The sequence below is a fragment of the Neovison vison genome, chromosome 2 (genome assembly GCF_020171115.1).
Source record: "Neovison vison isolate M4711 chromosome 2, ASM_NN_V1, whole genome shotgun sequence".
Taxonomy (NCBI): domain Eukaryota; kingdom Metazoa; phylum Chordata; class Mammalia; order Carnivora; family Mustelidae; genus Neogale; species Neogale vison.
Genome location: NC_058092.1, coordinates 216,319,362 through 216,342,524, shown reverse-complemented (window position 1 = coordinate 216,342,524; position 23,163 = coordinate 216,319,362). Strand labels below are relative to the sequence as shown.

The following is a 23,163-nucleotide window of genomic DNA, read 5'->3' as shown; positions in this document are numbered from 1 at the left end:
AGAAGTAAGAAGGAATGTGATTTTAAATAAAGATTAGCAGACTTGATTATTTACAAAATGTGAAACTCCTGCTTTATGAAAAATAAAACTATGATAACGGGGAAAAAATAGAATGGGGGAATACTGGCATCAGATTCCATGTTTTCAGTTTATGTATTATATTAAAAAATGAACAGAATGATAAGGAAAACAAGTCACCAGTAGATAACCATACAAAATGTGTGGAAAGAAAATGCGCTGAGGAGCTACAAGTAGATAACAAATAAGGAAAAAAGAAGTTCCATTCTTGCTAATACAGAATCTGTAATAAAAATTTAATTAAGATTCAATAATAATAAATCTTTAAAACATTCATTATAAGATGAAACACCCCTGCTTAAAGCCTTTCAATTGTCTCCTATTGTGCCCCAAGTAAAACCCAAACTATTTACAATGGTTAACAAGACACCACAGGACATGCCCCCTCCCCCCTTTGGGGACCACTCCGGCTGCACCCACTACTTGACTCAGCTCACTCTGGCTCCTTGAAAAGGTGTACTCCTCCCTCCTCTACCCAAGGATCTTTGCACAGACCTGCATGGAATCGTCTCCCTCTCTCTTCCCAAACCCTCATCCGTTGATTAATTCTGCCTCATACTTTTCCCCCACTGCAAACACTCCCCCATTTTAGAAACAAGGTTAGTTAAGATGAATCACGTCATTAGTTAAGATGAATCCATACTGGAATAGAATGGGACCCTAATCCCCTTGGACTGGAATAGCCTTCTGGAAAGGGGGAATTTGGACACAGATGTGCACGCAGGGAGAACACCCCGGGAACATAAATGCAGAGGTGGTGTGATGCTTCTACAAGCCAAGGATGCCAAGGATTGCCAGCAAACCACCAGAAGCTAGGAGAGAGGCATGGGACACATCCTTCCTCGTAGCAAAAAGGACCAAACCTGCCGACACCTTGATCTTGGGCTTCCAGCTTCCAGAGTTGTGAGTCAATGCATTTTTGTGGTTTAAGCCACTCAGTTTCTAATTACTTTGCTACAGCAACTACAGGAAACTAACACACCCTGGAAAGCCCTCCCTGATCCTTCCACTGGTAAGTTCCTGCTGCCTCACTGTCTTATGGAAACTGCACTATCCTTCAATCCCCGTAGAGATTACATGATGTCTACCTCCACTTTGGATGGAAGGAATGAAGGGCTCAGGCAGCGTGTCTGTTTGCTTCCCCATTATACCTGTGGCTTCGAGCAAGTGGGACCGCTCCGTAAGCCTGTGTTGATCCTATCTGGGGAACACGGAAGAAACCCTGGCAGGTATGAGCCCTCACTGGAGCCTTGAGGGATTAGGACAAAAGGCAGAGCAGTCCCAACAGAAATGGAAGCCAATAAAGAGCACGTGCTTACTGGGAGCCAGCACTGTTCCGAACACTTCACCATTACTAACTCGGGGTCCTCTCAACTGCCCAGTGAGGTGGTAACTGTCCTCACTCCTTTAGACATTAAAAAGTGGGGCCAAGAGAAGTGCCTGATGTTCACAGCTGGGAAGCAGCCGAGCTGGGATTCGAACCCAGCATCTGTGCTTTGAACCTGTCTGCACAGCGACTCTCAGGAGTGTACGGGTAGGCAGGTACAGGTAACAGGTAAGCTCTGTTCAACAAGTCCTTTAGGGGTTATTAAGAGAAGTAGTTGAAGGGCACCTGAGTGGCTCATTTGGTTAAGTATCTGCCTTTGGCTCCAGTCATGATCTCAGGGTCCTGGGATCGAGGCCCATGTCAGGTTCCTAGCTGAGCAGGGGAGCTTCTCCCTCTCCTTCTCCCCCCCCACCACCCGCCACTTGTGCTTTCTCAAACAGATCAATAAAATCTTATAAAAAGAGAGAGAGAGAGAGAGAGAGAAGAGGTTAAACACTGTGCCAAACTGTCATAGAAGGAGGGGAATAGACCCTCCCATGCTGCTCCCTTGACAATCCCATACAGACAGGGCCTTGGGTCTAATCCACGAGGTACCCTTCCTTCGTATGAGTCTTGCACTCAGGGGGCTGTAAATCTCGACTACAGGGAACCCCCCAAACAGCTTGTAGCCTCTACTGGGTCTAAGTGAAGGATTGTCCATAGGAGGGTTAAGCGCACAGGCTCTAGATCTGAGGGCCTGGATCCGAATCCCTGCTCTACGACCTACCAACAGCGCCGCCTGGGGCAGAGTTCTCTCCACTCCCCGACTCTCGGGTTCCTCAGCTGTCAAATGGGCCTGGCAGCAGTATTCACCGCACTGGACTGTAAGGCTACATTAAACACATGAGAAGCACTCCAGCCAGGGCCTGCCACATAATTAGTGCTCAGCAAGGGTGAGCGGCTGCTCGTGCTGATGTGGTTATTCCGGCTGCCATCTGATCCATTCAGAACGGCCTGGACATGTCCAGCCCGCAGGAGACATCCATGTTCTTCTTGGACTCTAGGGATATATCACTTTCAAGGATCTCATTACCCAAGTCTTGTTCCAATAATTCCACAATAATTTTAGGTCTACTCATTACCCCCAAACAGTGTGAACATGTGCGTACACAGCACACACACATACCCCACACGTATACACACACTGCGGTGTGTTAACTGCTCTCTTTCAGTCTCAGAGTTGCTGTGGTTGTTTTTTTCCCCAGCACTGAGACATTCAGAAAGGCAACTTTCTCATCACCAACTTGACAATGTATATTAAAGTCTCAAAATTTCTCCCGCGGAAGTCTGTCCTAAGGAAATAATATAAAATGCAGGCGAAAACAAAGATTTATGTATCTAGTTATTCGTTACAACATTTTTAAAATAATGGAAAACTGTACAATGATCTGAATCTCCAAAAATAGATGAATGAATATAGTTAAGTAAATTACAGAACAGCAATATAATACACTATTATGCAAACATTAAAATTATATTTGCAAAACATTGTGAGTAACATAGAAAAATGCTGACTCAAATGTTATATGAAAATAAGAAGCAAATCACTGATACAAGAGGATCTCAATTATGGGAAAACGGATAGGTAAAACAGGGACAGGTAAATGTACCCTGAAGCAACAATGTTTCTGAACAGGATTATAGATGGTGACGATTACTTTAGAGTACACTTCATTATTCAAGTTTTGGAAAATTATTTTTATTAGTGAAATTATTGCCTAAAAATTTAAATATGCAAAATGAGGGGGTGGGGAGTAGTAGCTTAGGAAACTCACTCTTTCTTCCCTGTTGGCCAGAGGCAATTTTTTATAACATCTCAATTCTCAAATCTTAGAGAAATCGGGCAAGTAAGTTTAAAGAGAATGACACTGTAAGTTATCAAAGTAAATCAGAGTTAGGTGCAATTCCAAATTCTTCACAGTCTGCCTTGTTACTCCCCCACTTCTCCTAGCCCCACAGTGAGTACATGTTGAGGAATTAAATGGAATAATCTTACGAAGTCAGGCCACCTTCTTTTTCCTCTGCCAGACCCTCTCAGAATACTGAAGTCTGACCTTAGTCTGAGTTCAGGAAGGCCGTGAAGCAAGTCGTGTCCCTGATGGCCCCCTTACCAGTCCCAACATGTAAGCCAGTCACCACATCTTAACCTCAGTGGTATAGATTCCACGTTCCCACATCTGAAAGCCAGTCAGAGATGCAGGGGTGAGGGGTGTGGGGAGGAAGTTTCTGGTTTCCTTCAAAGCAAGGGACTTGGAATTTACACACCTGCCTTCCTCATTCCTGACCCATTAAACAGATTCATCAGATAACCGGAGGGTCTACGAGGGTAAGACAAATAAACACAATCAAACACATAGGTGGATTCATAAATTAAAAAAAAAAAAAGAGGAAAAAAAAATACAAATGTTCTAACCATATCAAAATTGATCCTCCCCAGCTACAACTTCCCCTACACTAAATCACCCTTTCTAAAGCACAGCTCTTATCTACAGTTGCTGTTCAGTCGCCTGTACTCTTTCCTCTTTACAGGAAAGGTTCCAGACTGCTCAATCAGGCACCCAAATCTCCCCCAGTGTGGCATTCACTTCCTGTCCAGCCTCCTCCTCAGTTTCTTTCCCTGCCCGGCATCTACACTTAACTCCCGGTCTCCTGAACAATCTCCAAACCTGTCCTGGTCATTTTCTCTGCACTAGATTTTAATCTATTTCTTTATCCAGCATGCCCATCCCCTCACATCACCTATCAAAGTCCTTCTCTCCTCCAAAACTCACCTCTTTCCATTAAGCTTCCTCTGATCTCCCAAAGCTAGAAATAATATCTTCCTTTCTCAGGCCTCTATTTTAAACTTCTATTCTATTTACTTCTTACAATAAATAATAATATGAAAGGCTTGTATTTTCTATCTCTACGTTGCTCTGTCTCTCTCAATTGAAGATTCCTAAAAGGGAAAATCTCTTCTATATCTTTGCAGGGTCCATCATGGAGCTTAGCACAGAAATTACATATAGTATGTCTCATTAAATTAACTGATCCAATGCCTGGTCACAGAAGGAACAAATTTCCTGGACTCAGAGCCCTTACTGGGGAACTTCACTCTGTCCCATGATGTATTTATCCCATGATGTAGAAAGGGCACAGTAGCAGAGCACTGAGTCCACAAAAAGCATTCAAAAGCAAATACTAAATGTGTTGGTCAAGGTCACAGGGTACAAGATCAACAGACAAACCACAAATTCACTTCTATTTATATTCACTAATACACATGTAGAAACTGAAATTAAAAACACAATACCTTTTATAATCACTCCAAAGAAAATGAAATACTTACATACTTAAACAAAGCATATGCAGGTAAAAATTTTAAAATGCTGAGGCTAACAATCACAGAATTAAATTAACAAAGAGGTGTACCATGGTCATGTACTAAAAGACTCAACATACAAAAGATGTCATAAATATGAAAATAGAAATCTCACTGGCAAAGTAAACATACAGAATAATTCAATACTATAATGGTGGTATATGAATCACTTTTAACCCTAGTATAAGAGTTAAAAGACAAAGTTGTTGTCAGCCTAAAATAGGCTGTAAAAAGTTTTATAAAGTTTGATAAAAAGTTTTATGCAAACATCAAAGTAAGGACAATGAAAAAAACCTTTAATAAACACAAAAATAAAATAATCAAAGGATAATTTGATTCTACAAAGTACAAATAATCATCAAATAAGAAAGGAAGACAGAAAGAGAACAGGAAGAACTATAAAACAGAAAAAAAATAACAAAATGGCAATAATAAGACCCTACTTATCAATGATTACTTTAATGTTTTAAACTCACTGTCAAAAGCTAAAGAGTAGCTGAATGTATTAAAAAAAAAAAAAAAAGATCTAACTATATGCTGTCCAGGAGAGACCAACTTTATATTTAAGAACACACCCAGGTGGGACTCCTGTTTGGCTCTGTCAGTTGGACAGCTGACTTCAGCTCAGGTCATGATCCTGCGATCCTAGGATCCTGGAATTGAGTCCCGCATCGGGCACCTTGCTCAGCAGGGAGACTGTATCTGCCTATGCCTGCTTCTTCCTCTGCTTCTGCTTTCTCTCTCTCTTTCTCTGACAAATAAATAAACAAACTTTAAAAGATATTTTTTTTAAAGGACACAACCAAGCTGAAAGCAGAGGATGAAAAATTATATTGCATGCAAATGGTAGCCAAAATAGAATATCAGGGTGGCTATGTTTACACCAGCCCAGACTGTCACAAGAAAAAAAAGAATGTCATTACATAATTTTAACTGGGCTAATTCAATAGGAAGATACAGACATTATATAGACCCAACATTGGAGCATTTAAATATATAAAGCAAATATTGACTTATCTTAAAAAATAGGCAGCAATACAATAATAGTAAGAATCTTCAATCTCCCACTTTCAATAGTTGATAGATCATCCAGACATAAAATCCATAAGGAAACAGACCTGAACAATACTACAGACCAAATAAACCTAATGGACATAAAAAAACATTCCACCCAAAAGCACCATACAGAACATTCTCCAGAACAAATCACAGGCTAGGTCACAAAACAAGTCTTAACAAGCTTAAGAAGATTAAATCATTCCAATTATCTTTTCTGACCACAATAGAATAAAATTAGCAATCAATAACAAAAGGAAAACTAAAAATTCACAAATGTATCAATGCATTTAAAAAAAAAAAAAAAAGGAAATTGGGAAATATCTTGAGATGGGGCACCTGGGTGACTCAGTCAGTTAAGCATCCAGTTCTTGATGTGGGCTCAGGCCATGATCTCAGGTGGTGAGACTGAGCCCTGCATCAGGCTCCACAATGACTGTGGAGCCTGCTTGGGATTCTCTCTCCTCCTCCCCTTCTGACCCCTGCCTCTGCTCCTACATGAGCTCTCTCTCTCTTAAAAGAAAAAAAGAAAGAAAGAGAGAGAGAGAGAAAGCATCTTGAAAAAAGCAAAAACAGAACACACCAAAACTTAGGGAATGAAGCAAATGCAGCACTAAAGAAGTTTATAGCAGTAAGTGCCTACATAAAAAAAAAAATCTCAAACTAGCTAACATTATACCTCAAGAAACTAGAAAAAAAAAAGAATAAACTAAGCCTAAAGTTGGCAGAAGCAAAAAAAATAATAAAGTTTAGAGGAGAAATCATTGAAATACAGAAAAATAATTGAATAATTAGTAAAACTAAGAGCTGATTTTTTAGAAAACATGAAAAATATCTTCAGTTAGATTACAAAATTAAGAAAGCTCAAGTAAATAATATCTAAAATGGGAGAGAAAACATGACAACTGATGCCACAGAAATAAAAAAGATTGTAAGAGACAATTATGAAAATGACATGCCAATAAATTGGAAAAAACAGAAAGAATGGATAAATTCCTCAAACATATGATTATCAAGACTGAACCCCCTAAAAATAGAAAGCTTGAACAGACCAATCGCAAATAGATTGAATCAATAATTTAAAAACTCCCAACAAAGAAAAAACCAGACCCAGATGGCTTCACAAGTGAACTCTACCAAACATTTAAAGACGAATCAATACCAATCCTTCTTGAACTTTCTCAAAACAGAGAAGAGGAAGAAACACTCCGAACTCATTTTATGAGGCCAGTATCACTCTGAGACCAAACCCAGGCACATATGGCAAAACAGGGAAAAAAAAAAACCACAGGCTAATATCTCTGATGGACATAAACACAAAAATCTTCAACAACATACAAACAAAAACCTAATTCACAACACATTAAAAGGATCAAGTAACATAACCAAGTGGGACTTATCCCTGGGATGCAAGGATGGTTCATCATATGCAAATCAATCAGTGTGACAGACCACAGTAACAGAATAATAGATAAAAATTGCATGATCATCTCAATAAATGCAGAAAAAGCATTTGTTACAACTCAGAATCCTTTCACACACACAAAAAAAATTCTCAACAAATTAGGCATAGAAGGATCCTAGCTCAATACAATAAAGGCCATATATAGCTAATCTTGCACTCAATGGTGAAAAAGCACTCTCACCACTACTATTCAGCATGGCACAGGAAGTCCTATCCAGAACAACTGGGGGGGGGGGGAATGAAAGGCTTTCAAATCCCAAAGGAAAGATCAAAATTATCTGCTTGCAGATGACATGCTGTTATTATGTTATATATAAGAAAACCCTAAAGTCTCAAAAACAAAAACAAAAACTACTGGAACTAATAAACAAATTCAGTAAAGTTGAAGGATACAAAGTCAATATAAAATATCAGTTGCATTTCTCTCTTTATTGAGATCTAATGAACATATAAATTTTCTTGGTGTGCAGTTAGAATGGCCAAAATTAACAAGACAGGAAACAACATGTGTTGGAGAGGATGTGGAAAAAGGGGAACCCTCCTACACTGTTGGTGGGAATGCAAGATGGTGCAGCCTCTTTGAAGAACAGTGTGGAGATTCCTCAAGAAATTAAAAATAGAGCTTCCCTATGACCCTGCAATTGCACTACTGGGTATTTACCCCAAAGATACAGATGTAGTGAAAAGAAGGGCCATCTGTACCCCAATGTTTATAGCAGCAATGGCCACAGTCGCCAAACTGTGGAAAGAACCAAGATGCCCTTCAACGGACGAATGGATAAGGAAAATGTGGTCCATATACACTATGGAGTATTATGTCTCCATCAGAAAGGATGAATACCCGCCTTTTGTAGCAACATGGACGGGACTGGAAGAGATTACGCTGAGTGAAATAAGTCAAGCAGAGAGAGTCAATTATCATATGGTTTCACTTATTTGTGGAGCATAGCAAATAGCATGGAGGACAAGGGGAGATGGAGAGGAGAAGGAAGGTGGGGGAAATTGGAAGGGGAGGTGAACCATGAGAGACTATGGACTCTGAAAAACAATCTGAGGGTTTTGAAGGGTCAGGGGGTGGGAGGTTGGGGGAACCAGGTGGTGGGTATTATAGAGGGCACGGATTGCATGGAGCACTGGGTGTGGTGCAAAAACAATGAATACTGTTATGCTGAAGAAAATAAATAAATTAAAAAAAATTTTTCTTGGTGTGCAACAGAATGATTTGATATTGTATATACTGTGAAATGACCACCACAGTAAGTCTAGTGAATATCAATCATCACTACACATAGTTACCGATTATTTTTCTTATGATGACAACTTTTAAGATCTACAGTCTTAGCAACTTTCAAACATGCAATATAGCATTAACTATAGTCACCATACTATACATTATATCCTCAGTTCTTATTAATTTTATAACTGCAAGATTGTACCTTTTGAACACCTTCACCCATTTTGTCCACCTTCCCCCACACCCCCTACCTCTGGCAACCACTAGTCTGTTCTCTGTCTCTGTGAGTTTGGCTTCTTTGAGGCTTCCTACAGTATTTCTCTTTCTCTGTCTTATTTCACTTCACAGAATGCCCTCAACACACTATCAATGAACTATCCACAAAGGAAATTAACAGAACAATCTCACTTACAGTAATATAAAAAGAACAAAATATTTAGGAATAAACTTAAGCAAAGAGGTAAAAGACATATACACTGAAAATTATAAAACATTGATGAAAGAAATGAAAGCAAATACCAATAAATGGAAAAGCATCCATGCTGAGATTGGAAACACTGACACTGTCAAAATGTCATACTACTCAAAATACTACTACATTGATCTATAGATTCAATGTAATCCCTATCAAAGTCCCAATGGAATTTTATACAGAAATTGAAAAAAAATCCTAAAATTCATGTGAAATCACAAAGACCCCAAGCAGCCAAATCAACTGTAAGCAAAAAGGAAAAAGTTAGGGGCATCACACTTCTTAATTTCAAAATACCTTATAAAGCTACAATATTCAAAACAATATGGTATTGGCAGATGGTACAGACATGTAGAGATTTATTTTCAACAAAGATTTATTTTCAAATTTATTTTCAACAAAGATGCCAAAAATACAGGATTAAGAAAGGATAGAGTTTTTAATAAACAGTTTAGAGGAAACTTGATATCTACTTGCAGAAGAATGAAACTGGACCCTTATCTTATACCATATACAAAGTCAACTCAAAATGGATTGAAGACTTAACCTAAGACTTAATACCATAAAACTGCTGGAAGAAAAAAAAATGGGCAACAAGTGTCTTGACATTGGCTTTGGCAATGATTTATTGTGTATGGTACCAAAAGCACAGGCAACAAGAGCAAAAATAGGCAAGTGGGATTACATCAAACTCAAAAGCTTCTGCACAGCAACAGTAACAATCAACAAAATGAAAGGCAACCTATGGAATGGGAGAAAATACTTGTAAGTCATGTAACATCATAATAAGTGGTTAATATTCATAATATATTAAGAACCCCTAAAACCCAATAGCAAAAGAAAGAAAAAAAGAAGAAAAGAAAGAAAGAAAGAAGAAACAAAGAAGAAAATGTGCAGAATGGTCAACAAATATATGAAAAGGTACTTAATACCACTAATTACCAGGAAAATGCAAATTGTAGTGATAATGGGTATCACTTCATATCTATTAGGATGAAGATTAAAAAAAAAAAACACAAGAGACAGTAAATACTGATGAGTATGTGGTGGAAAGTACTGTTGGTGGGAATGTAAACTGGTACAACCACTATGGAAACCAGCATGGTTCTTTTACTACTATATAATCCAACAATGCCACAATGACACATCTACAGGAATGTAAATCAGAATCTGAAAGAGATATCTTTATTCCCATGTTCACTGAATCTCTATTCACAACAGCCAAGACATGGGAGCAACATAAATGTTCACTGACAGATGAATGAATAAAGAAAATGGTATACACGTACAATGGAATATTATCAAGTCTTAAAAAACAGGAAATCCTTCCATTTGCAACAACATAAATGACACTGCAGGGCATTATGCTAAGTGAAATAAACCAGACACAGAAGGACAAATACATGATGCCACTTAAACAAGGAACCTAAAAGAGTCAAACATTTAGTAACAGAATGGAATGGTGGTTGTCAGGGCCTGGGGGGAAGAGAAAATGGTTAGGTATAAATCAAACGGAACAAAGTTCTAAGTTATACAAGATAATTGTGTCCCAGAGATCTGTTGAACAACATAAAGCTATAGTTAACAATATTGCACTACAGATTTAAAAATGTGCTAAAATATAGATCTTATGTTGAATTCTTATAGCAAAAAATAATAATAATGAATAAAGAGGGCAACAGGAAGGTTAGAGGTGAGGGATTAGTTTATGACATAGACTGTGGTGACAGTTTCATTTATTTCCAAACTCACCAAGTTGTATATATTAAATATGTACAGCTTCCTGTATTTCAATAATATCTGTAAAGCATTTTTTAAATGGGCCAAAGACATAAACAGACATTTCACCAAAGACAATATACAGATTGCACAAGTAAGCACATAAAACGATGTTCAACATCATTACCTACCAAGGATGCAACTTCAAACCACAATGAGATATTACTGCCTCCCTCCTAATGTGGTTAAAATTGAAAATAGTGAAAACAGCCCTGCTGGCAACACTATAAAAAACTGGAGCACTCATACATTGTTGGTAGGAGTATAAGAGGGTACTGCCACTCTGAAAAAGTTTGTCAGTTTCTTCTGAAACTAAACACACAACCACAACATGATGCAGAAATCACACTCTTATGCATTTATCCCAGAGGGATGAAAACATGATTACACAAAAACCTGTATTCAGATATCCATAACAGCACTATTTGCAATAACCTGAAATGGGGACCAACCCAAATGTCCTTCAAGAGGTAAAAGGCTAAAGCACATACATACATACATACATAAACACACACACACACACACACACACACACACACACACACAGAATATTACTCAGCAATAAATAGAAACAAATAGCAATCTGAGTGAGTATCCAGGGAAGTATACTAAGTGAAAACAGTAACCCTGGAAAGTTATATATTGTATGACTTAATTTCTTCAGTATTTTTGAAATGAAACATTTTATAAATGGAGGACAGATTAGTGGTTGCCAAGGTTTAGTAACAAAGGGTCTGGGGAAAGTGAAGTGGCTGTGATTATAAAAGGAGAACAGGAGAGATTCTTGTGATAGAAGTGTTCAGTATTTTCACTGCAGTGGTGGATAGACAAACCTACACACACACACACTCACACACAAATGAGGAAAATAAATCCAAAGGAATCTTAGAAGGTTGGTGGATTGTAACAGTATCAATAGCTGTTGTGATATTATATTATAGTTTGACAAAATATCCCCATTAGTGAGACCAGGTATGGAGTACACAAGCTCTCCCTGTATTATTTCTTTAAGGTGCATGTGAATCTTCAATTGGTCTCAGTAAAAATTTTAATTTAAAATGTGTGTGACAAAAAATAAATGTGTGTGACTGCATTGGTGCACTCATTCCAAATAATATTCTATAATCAACAACCATCCTTCATAAAAGGAACATGTGAGAATTTGCAGATGATTAAGAGCATTTTATGTGACTCCCTGAGTGCAATTGTGGGGAGAGGTAGTTCCAAATATTAAAAATTTTAGACAACATACCTAATCAATCACATGCCATCATTTATAAAGCCTTTGGGGACTACCATACATTGTCTAAAGTTCCAGAGAACAGACACAGAAATGTGGTATCAAAAACTGAGACAGTACTAACTACACCCTAATATCTGGGGAGACAGTATGGCCAAATGAGACTAGCATTGACTTTAGTTTTACAGCCGTGAGGTCAAGCTTCATCTCCATTACCTGTTGATTGTAAAAACCTCACACTCATCTCTACCAAAATGGGATACAATCCTTGCAAGGCTGCTACAAGAGATATCTTTATACATAACCTCCTAGCACATTCCCTGACACATTATAAATGAGTCTTTTAAATCAGTAGTAAAAGTGAAGGCATGCTCTTTAAAATTTAGTGTATTTTATTAAGTCTTCTTTACATTAGAATTCATCAGAAAATATGTGATACCCTTGAAGGCTATTCCCTAGCTTTTTTCTGGTGGTCCCAGTCTCCTTATGCATAGAACTGAACAAGAAAGATAGCCTAGGCCAGGAAATTCTCACCCCCAAACATAGTTAAAGTCTCGACTGCTTGATTCAAGTGGTCCTTTCAATCCTCTCTCAGGACTTACATCACAGGGAAGGTTGTTGTCCTGTGATGGCGGCTCACTGGAGCACAGAGCTGTGACATACAGCTGCCGTGGTCCCTGGAGACGTAGAGAATCGAGCCATGACATACAATGGTCCCTCAAGATGCCTAAGATTTTGTCCTTCCTGAGTCTTTCTGTTATCTCTTCCACCAAATGCTGAGTGATCCCAGTATCCTCCCAACGAATCCTACTACTTGACTACATTACTGATTACTTCTGTGGCTTGCAACCAAAAATTGTGAATAGAAATCCTTCCGAAGTCACCCGGAAACCTTTTCCCATTTGCTGTACCTTCCGGTCCCCCAGGAAACCTGGATTCCCAACCACCAACTCACCCTAGTAGGGTTCACCTCAAACACAAGTCCATGGACAGCAGCACCTTGTAACCAACCTCTTGTGGCACCACTCTCTAAAATCAATGTTAATTGCCAATTAAACAAGCTTGATGCTGACAGAATGTGAGCTAATTAGTAAGTGCCAGAGCTCATTCTAATTATTAACCTTTATGGCTGTCATTTATAAAGACAAGAGTGCAACTATGGATTTTCGCATGAATGACTGCGCTTCTCATTCTGAACCAGCCATAAAGACTACAGGTAACAGCGAAAAGTGTGATGCTGAGAGCAAATTCCCCCAAAGAAGTTGTCGTGCACCTTTCAGAAGCAAAGACGGCCATGACATCTCTTAAGTTGGCCGTTGCATCAGAATCAAGTGGCCAGCACCTTCAAACTATAAGCAACTAGAACTTGACCCCAGAAACTGGCTCAAGAGGTTTGGAATAAAGCCCAGGAAACTGGCTTTTCTTATATTTCCCAGGTGATTCTCATGATCCGCCAGAATTGAAAATCACTTAGACAAATATCCAAGAAACCCATTCCTAGTCCCCAGGGCAGTCACTTGGCTATAGATCTCTTATGAAATATGAATGGTGGCTGAGCTAGAAAGGCCAGGAAAGAGTGATTACTAATGTAACAGCAGGAGCAAGGGGCTGCTGAGAATGGAGAGACCTAGATTTGGGTCCCAGATCTGAAATCACTGAGCACCAACCCATTCAGGACCTTAGTTCATCCATTCATAAAATGAAATGTTCAATAAGCAGGCCTCGCGTTCCTCCCAGAAAGAGGAGACGTGCCAGGCATGCATGTGAGCAGTGACTACAACTATAATAACAGTTCAAGAGATAAGTACCACTGAAAGGGGGAGCTTTTAAAAGATAAACACTATGTATTGCATTTTAAGACTTGACTTTAGCTTTAACTTGGGCACAAAGCATTTAGAAGCAACAGCAAGATGTGAAATGCTTCCTTTGTAAGTTCAGCAATTCCTGAAAAGAAACCTCACAACATGCAAAAGAAAAGCAGAGGCCTTTTTACCAGTTTACTGCTCCCAAATAATATCTAGGGCAGTGGTCTTTGGGGAAGTTGCCAAAAGCCTCCTAAAGACATTTATAGTGTATGTCCAACAAAGTAACTGACTACCAAATGATGAGAAAGTAACTATGAAGCTTTATGAAGTTTGACTAGCTTATCTTTATAGGTGTTTATATAAAAGCAGGAATGGGTATGTAAAAATCCACTCTCCTGTAAACTTGGATATAGGCTCTGTGTGAATTGAAAATTTTCTCTTTTTTTCCCCCTTTTTGGCCTCAAACCAAACTCCAAGGACCCACCTATCATAGTTTTACACACGTGGACATATGGCAGGGAAATAAATTAAGGCTTACCTTAGAGAGTAGGGAAATGCATCCATTTATAAACGTTATTTTAGAAGGGACTGTCTGATCCTGTTTACTTATTAACTTCATTAGAAGGCTAATGAATCTACTGCTGAGAAAATGAGAGGGAGCCCAGGCTGGGGAAAGGGATGGGCAGAATTTCACACCCCTTCTCCAAATGGTGAGGTTATTTATGATTGCGATAAAGTGGCACCGCATTTGGATGAAAGCAAAAACGATATAAAATAACAATCAACAGACACGATCCATAGAAAAGTGTTACATTCTCTCAGCCACTGGACAAAAATCAAGATTTATACATGTCTGGGTCCTGCCTCATGGAAGAAAAAAAGACTAGGCCATAAAAAGAACCCCTCTTTCCCATAATAAATAGGAAAACAATAAATTTGTAATCCAAACCCCCTTCCGTGTTCTGTGTTCTCATTTCTCTCTTCTCTAACACAGGAAGATGTTTGAGGGCTCAATATTTAGGGCAAACCCCTTTCTCATCCTAGTTTTTGAAACAAAAATTTGCATAGATTTAACGATGCTCCCAATGCTTAATTAATTTAAATGAAGTAGTTTGGGGAGGTGTTCTAGCTAACAGCCACCAAATGGCCGCTGTCCATGGGGAAGCAGCACAGTGGCGGCGCCCTGTCTGTGTTGTTGACGCTGCCCAGTTTGGGAAGGGAGTTGGTTGTGCTCAGGGCCGAAGCGGTTATGCACATCATAAATCCCAGTGTAGTGCAATTCTTGTCTGATTTCCCAGGCTGGAAGAATCAGTGGAGCTGGGAGTTAAAAGAGGCATGAGAGATCACTTTATCTCACACCTCTATTTATGAGGAAACATAAGGATGGCAAGAGTAATCCAATTTAGTGGTAATGGAGATCTGCCCAGAGCCTCAGCTTGCTCTGAACTCACTGGCCCCTGGTCCTATCTGATGACAAGAAGCCACTAAGGAGCGTTGGAAATTCTACATCTTGAGTAATCCCCAGCCTTACTTAACTGGAATCTCACATAGGGCCCAGGAATCTAGTCTTTTAACACATTCCACAAGTAATTCTGAGGATGTGCCAAGTCTGAGGCATACATTCGATCTCACCTTCATTGATTACTTGGGAGGTAACCAAACTTTTCAATGGATTTAGATTCCCTTACAGCTGCATTACAGAAGAAAATGACCAATAATGGATGAGTTAACTCAACACTATGTTAGGGGAACTTAAATCAGATGATGTTTTGTGTCCTGTACCCCCAAACCATCATTATCAGCACCTTGTGTAGAAAAACCAAGAAAGGTGTTAGCCTTCCCCTTTTGCCAAGCACAGATGAGTATCTAAAGAAGACTCCAAAGTATTCTCTCAGAAGAAGTGTATCATTGTCCAGGAGCACCTGGGTGGCTCAGGGCGTTCACTGTCTGTCTTTGGCTCAGGTCATGATCTCAGGGTCCCAGTGTTAAGACCTGCGTTGGGCTCCCTGCTCATCGAGGAGCCTGCTTCTTCCTCTGCCCCTCTCTTCTCTCTTAAATAAATAATTTTTTTTTAAAGAAGTGTATCATGTCCAGCCATTATACCCTTAGGGTTCTAGATGTGCTCTGTACGCCACCTTCCTAAAGATGCCAGCACCACACTCATGTAGAACCTGGTAGAAGCTGCTGGACTAGGAAGATGTGGACCTATAAACAAACAATACTGGTTCTATTAAGTAATAACTAGATTGCAGGCACTTTGCTTTCCATATTCCATCGTACTAACTTCCCACAAAACTCCCTTATTTTCATCCTATTATATAGGTGAGTAAATGAGACTTAGAAAATTAAAATATTGCTCAAGGTGGTGCAGCTAATAAGCATTAGAACTAGGATTCACATTGAGGCAACTGGAATCCAGGACCCACTCCTGTAACCACTACCCATATTCAATCCCACCTATTAGCAGGTGTTTCCAAGAAACATGGGAACCACTAGTATATGAAATAGTCTTTCCTCTTAGGAGTTTTACACATTAGCAGGGAAATAAGACATTTTATCCTAAACATCAAAACAAACAAACAAACAAAAAAAATAGATGTCCATTGATCACTTCTCTAATTCCTTCTTAGAATTATTTAAAGCCTTTATAGAATGAGGCAGGTGATAATAATAAAAAACCTAGAAGACAGAAAGTATTGCTGTAGCAAGGCCACTCATTGCCAAGTGCAGTGTATTTTGTATATACATGTTATTCTTGCATATGCCCAACGTTGTTTCCTAGTACATTAATCTTACCTCTCAACCAAATGAAACATTCCTTGAGGATAACAAGCATGACATAATTATCCTGCATCCCCCAGCAATGAGCACACGCTGCTTATATAACTGATGCTCAATTAATATCTGTCCAATTGAATGCTCTGTGACCCATTCAGAAGCTTTCACTAGATTTATTACTACCAAAAGCAAATAGGAGGAGGCCCCCGTTCTAGAGAGAGGATTTCACAGCCTGTATCATCAGCCCAGCCTTCGGGACTTCGCATATGAAGAACCTAGCAAATAGGACGGAAAGTTTTTAATTAACAGCCTAACCCAAAAAAAAAAAAAAAAAGTCATTCCAATCTGCAGTTTTGTTTCCATTAATTCACTCAGATTCAGCAGGAGTTCCACTAAGGAATTGGGGTGAGCAGCTGGAGAGGAAGGGAAACACATAAATAAATCATGAGTGTCATTAGAATTTGTAAACTAATAACTTCTGGAAAGTCTTAGCAATTATTATCAGGGTTTTCTTGGCAAACAAAAAATTAATAAATCCAAAGGTCTCCATTTTCTATTAAAAAAAAAAAAAAAAAAAAAAAACCAGCATCCCCCAGAAAGGTCACTGATGGAACAATTAGGGGAGGAAAGAGTAAATGGTCCAGTCAACAGCTTGCAGACCAGATGAAAAGTCATGGGATTCCCCAGTGGCAGGAGGATGAGACAACTCAATACAGGAAACGCGACGGGCCGAGGCAGACTGATGCTGAGACACGATCCGGAGACACAGTGCTTCCGTTCCCCATCTCTAAGCCCTTCTTTAATGCAGACCAAGGGCTCCGCATTGTAGATCTAGAAACAAGAAAGGCACACGGGCGCTGCTCTTGAGAGGCTGCCAGGCTGGAAATACATCACAACACAGCATCAGTGATGCTAGAGGTGAGCAGAGGAGGGATCCCCCCTTCAGGGAGGTGGGGCAGGGAAGCATCCTTGAGGATGTGCATAGGAAGTGGTAAGCTTCGGAAACACCTTAACCAGGAACCCCTCCGTCGGCTCTGTGGGCCCCAGGAGAAACGGCTGAGCAGCCCAATTGTTCCTTTTCCTCTTTCTTTTCTTTTTTTTTTTTAATTTAAAGATTTTATTTATTTATTTGAGGAGGATGAGCTAAGGGAGAGGAAGGAGCAGACTCTGCACTGAGCACAGAGCCCAACATGGGGCTCAATCTCATGACCCTGAGATCATGTCCTGAGCCAAAATTAACAGTCGGTTGCTCAATCCACTGAGCTACCCAGGCGCCCCAGGCTGGTTGTTTTTCTAAGAGCACAGTGTGTCTCCCACTGTTGTCAGAGGGAAGCAGCTCAACTACCAAGTGACATGGCGGTGACCAACTTTCCCTGCATGTTTTCCATGGGTATTCAGTGTACACCAGGCGTTTTCTAGGCAACTTCTGCATTTTATTTCATGCAAAACATCATTCCCACACAGTGAGGTGAGAGCCAGGATCCTCATCGTACACTAAGGACACAGAGGCACAGAGAGGTGAAGATATGTGTTTGGGGTCACACAGTGGCTAAGAGGAGGATTATGGACTTGAACTGAGGCCATCAGTCCCAGCCACATTTGTAATCACTCTGATGAGGAGGAGACCAACCCACTGATGCTGGGACCCCTGCCTTTAAACTCATCTCTCCACCTTGGGTCAGGCTTCTAGAAAATCTAACGGTGCTAGGTGCCACCATCCCTCCTCACTGATGGGCAGCCTCCAGACTGGACATATTATGGGCTGAAAATGCCTTGATCGTGAAGCCCTGGGTTTAAATAAAAAAAAAAAAAAAAGTCAGTCCCCAACCTCACTAGTCTAGAAGCTTGAACCCTAGAAGGAAAATGTCCGTTGACTAAGGGAAAACAACAGATAGTTGTGCTAATAACCAACTTTCACAGCCATCCTTGTGGCAGAGAAAACAGTTTGACCCCCTTCAGTGTAACAGCACTGAGGAGTTTCAGAAAGAATGTCACAAGGGCACAAGGTACTGCCCCCCAATTGAATGCATTTAAACAGTCTTTTGTCTATTTAGAAGTGGATGGCCTCTGAATTATTAATCCAGTGAGGCGAATAATTCTATCTCACTGTAACCTGGCAGGGAATGCCATCCTGTCATGACAGCTGCTGATCCAGGCTCCTCCGCTGTACAGAAAATTGAAGCCTCCCCAAATTCAATTTCAACTTGGTTAAGCATGTTGGGCCAAATCATGAAACTGAAAGGGTGCATGTTTAATTTAGTTTCTTTTCTCTGCACACTGTATTAGTAAGGGAGATCACAGTGCTCTAGGCTCTAACTACAAAATACATCATCATTATTAGGACAGAAAAAGAGGATGGGAGACACAGATCTTGAGGGGATGAGTAGGGAAGACAATGAAAGGTTTGAAAAATTCCGTGAGGTCCCAGCACACTGGAGGCCCCAGCACAATTCCCCCAAAGTTTAGAAGTAGCATCTTTTCTCGCTGCAGTCCTACCTAAGGATTGCTAAAGCATGGTTTTATCAGATCTACAGACCCCTGGAAACAGAGCACAATAATACATTTGTATTTAACATCTATCCGGAGGGAAAGCCTACCTTATCCACCAGGTTTCCAAATCCCAAATCACACTGCATGAATCTATCATATGTAAATTACACTCTGCATTACCCACTTTGGTTTGGCCCCTTCCTGTGAACATGAGACCCCAAACCCTCCCTCCCTGGTCCAAGACTAGCTGCTCTGTCACCTGCTTGGCTCCCTTCTCCCCTGCAGCCCAACCTTACCTGGCCATTTCCCTCTGTTAGAGACATTTTTCCACTTCTCATTTGCCAAATCATATCCCACTGGTCAGGCCAACACCTGGCTCAGAGTATCTTCTCTACAAAAGAACATCCTTGGGTTGCTAGAAATTGATGTTTCAATTGTCTCCAATCAACACAAGGAACAAGAATCCAAATCACTCTTCATCCCTCCCTAGTCCCCTGGGGATCTCTGCTAACTTATCCATAAAACAGAATACATCTCCTTGGTGCCCTACAATTTCCACCACACAAACCCTGACATCAGTGGATCCTCATAAACAAAGACAATAATGGAACGAACACCATATAAACACAGAGGGTTACAGTAATCATTAGTCATTACAATTAAGTGAATTTTCTACATGTGAGTCACTGTCTTAAGGGTTTGTACATTTATTATTTCACTTAATCCTTGCAATCCATCCATTAATTCATTCACTGAGCAAACATTGAAGATCTCCTGTGTGCCAGATACTGTTCTAAGTGCTAAGAGTACAGTCCTGAATTAAAATGCACAAAAATTCTCCCTCTAAACCTTAGATGTTAGTGGGTGCAGGCAGAAAATAAATCAATCCATAAGTAAAATATTTAGCATGTCAGATGGTAGTAAGTATTAAGGAGGAAAATGCAAGCTGAATGATGGAATGCGAAGTCCTGGGAAAGGCCTTCTTGACTAGGTGAACAGAGAGGGGAAGAAGAGAGGGGCTGGGCAGCCCTGCCGAAAGAAGTGGGAAGAGCCAAGGGTAAGAGCCATGGGAGGGAGAAGAGGGCCTGAGTCAGCTACAGCAAAGACAAAATGGTTGGGGCAAATGTTGCTTCTGTACCATCTCCAACTTATATTCAGGGTAAGCGAAATGGGTTAAATGGTGACCACCAGCAAAAAATACATTCGACATTCTCATCCCCAGAGCCTGAAATGGACCTTGTGTGAAAGAAGGCTCTGTGCAGGAATAATTAAGGATCTCAAGATGAGATCATCCCAGATGATCCTGGAGGTCTAAATGTGATGGCAAGTGTCCCCAAAAGGAACAGGAGAGGAGCAGTCATGGGTGCAGAGGAGAGGGCCGTGGGGGCTTAGAGAGGCAGAGAGGGAGTCCCGCAAGCCACAGGGACGGTCGGCAGCCCCTGGGGTTGAAAGAGGCAAGGGTGTTCTCTGGAGCCTCCCAATGGAGTGTGGCCCTAAAAACCCCTTGACTTCAGACTTCTGGTTTCCAGACCTGGGAGAGAACACATTTCTTCTGCTTTGTGCCCCCCAGTCCAGGGTACTTTGCAACAGAAGCCCCAGGAAACCGATACAGAGAGGTTAAGTAAGGTTCCTATAGTTACAGAGCTCTTGGAGTGGGCGAGGTATGACCTGCATCCTGGCAAGGAGACAATCAGGGTGCCCTGGGGGCCACTCAGCAATCTGCAGTCTCTGCTGTACACCAGGGAATATACTGGCTTGTCTGACCAAGGGCCACACTTCCTTGCATAAGGGCCTCAAGGCCTAAAGGCCTTGGCTCCCTGGCTTCACCTGGCCCACCCCTAGAACTAGCCAAACACAGGCTGCCAGGTAGAGCTCTTGCCCACTGTACGAACAGGATTTTCTGGATTCTTTTTTTATTAGTTGCCCCCAGAAGCAAGCATGGGAGGTGGACTTAAGGTATCAGCATAGCATCACTGTCATTGGACCTGAGGGGAAGGTTTCTGAGGCTCTCACTCGCTGAGAGTCCCGTGTGACTGGAAATAGGCGTGCTCTCATATATAAGACAAACCCCCATTACTTATATCTCTGCCAATTTTCATTGAGCAGCCAAATTAGGTTTTGGACGTCCTGTGCAAACGGAGGCAGGCCTGCGTCGATGTGAGCAATTAACCCCTAAATATTTAATAGATGCTCTGACTGCTCCCCTCCCTGAGAAACAGACTCTGGCTAGTACTCTGCAAACAAACAGGTCAGACAGAGAAGCAGCGAAGCACAGAGATACTCACGCCCCAGCCCACTCTGGTTCCAAGACCACAGGAAACCCTCAGGACAGGACTCTGGGATGATGATGCCACCAGGTGAATGGCCTTTGGGGACAGCGTCCTCCCCAGGGCTTACCAACGATGAAGCAAACAGGACAGACATACACAGCCTTTCCAGAGTGTGAAGAGCCAACTCATGATGACTGATGCCATTGGCTGTTGCCCTGTGTGACTGCTGGCAGTGAGGACGTGTGCATGCGGGTGCGTGTGCGCCGTACAGAAGGGCGAGTGTGCCGATGCTTCCCACCCAGAGCAATGCCTCAGGTCGTGGCTTCATTGAAGCTCTCTCTGATGGAACCCCCCATGGCCTCCTCCCTGTCCCCTGTGACCAGCATGCTACCGGAGCCAACTTAACCAGTAGGTGCAATGGGCATGCGGCTTAATATTAGTTTCAGGGGCAGACTTTGGTGGTTCATCGGCTGCATACAACACCCACGGCTCCTTACATCACGTACCCTCATTACTACTGCCCGTCACCCAGCCATGCATCCTCACTCACCTCCCCTCCAGCAACCCCCAGTTGTTTCTGAGAGTTAAGAGTGTCTTATGTTTTGCCTCCCTCTCTGTCTTTATCTTATTTTATTTTTCCTCCCATTCCCCTACATTCATCTGTTTTGCTTCTTAAATTCCGTATGAGTGAAATCATATGGTATTTGTCTTTCTCTGTCTGACATATTTCACTTAGCATAATATCCTCTAGTTCTATCCACATCATTGTAAATGGCAAGATTCTGATGAACTTTAAGGCTGAAAAAAGTTTTCATATACTAGATTAGTACATTTATCTTTATACCAATGCTGTTGTAAAATATACATTTTTCCCTATATTAAAACATATGTATTACCAATATACATTTTAATATATTTGAAATTAAATGTATAGTAAACATTCATTAAATACATAAACTTGGTGAATATTTACTAAATATTTATTAAATATGTACATTAAATTTACTAACATATATATATATATATATTTTCCCCCCAAAGGAGCCCACAAGGGCCACCGTGTGGACCTGATCCCCACATGTGTCTATTCCCACAAGCACAGGTAAGCACCACAGCATCTCACAGATGCAAAGGACTAGAAACGGTCCTTGGCCCAAGACTCACACCCAAGGCAAGAATCCTCCCTCCAGCAGGTTCTCCTTGTTCTGGGCAGGCTCGTCTGATCTCTCCAATCAGGCGTGCACTCTTCAAGCAGAACAAGGCATGGCAGGAATGCAAAAGCAATGGCGATGCCCAGGAGAAGGTGTGACAGGCCCCAAAAGAGAAAAGCAGAGCGCTGGGGGGATTCGCCGGTGGGGCCATCCATTCCACCCTGGGCATTAAAGAGGCCTTCCAGGAGGAGGGCTGTTTTCTGTCTCTTCTAAAACATGCTTCCCAACCGTGTGGCTGGCATTCTTCAAGTGAGTGGGGCCAGAGTAGCTTGTTAAGAACCTGTAATCCACTTACCTCCACAGCGAGCTCTCAGTCACGCTCCCCAGATTGAAGTCATACAGCTTCGTCAGGATGAGTATCACCTACGATGGGTATGGGGAGGAGGGCAGAGGAGAGGAGCAAAAGGGGAGAAAAAAGGAAGCTTCCTTTAGTTTGTGTAACAAAATACAGTGCATCTCAAACCACCCAGAGGAGGGCTTAGTGCTTATCCTTTGAGTGGAGAGGTATTATAGGATCAAGCAAGGAAAAACAATTATTAATTTAACGCATCCCTGTAA

General features: G+C 41.0%; 1 protein-coding gene across 4 annotated transcripts in view; it reads right to left on the bottom strand.

The window, feature by feature from the left end:
- The window catches only part of SORCS3 (sortilin related VPS10 domain containing receptor 3), a 583,502-nt gene that overhangs the window by 386,896 nt on the left and 173,443 nt on the right, over positions 1-23,163 (bottom strand). For all 4 annotated transcript variants that reach the window (XM_044240465.1, XM_044240466.1, XM_044240467.1 and 1 more), the window contains exon 2: positions 22,901-22,968. In XM_044240465.1, coding sequence (XP_044096400.1) covers positions 22,901-22,968 — 68 coding nt within the window. The remainder of the gene's footprint in view (positions 1-22,900; positions 22,969-23,163) is intronic.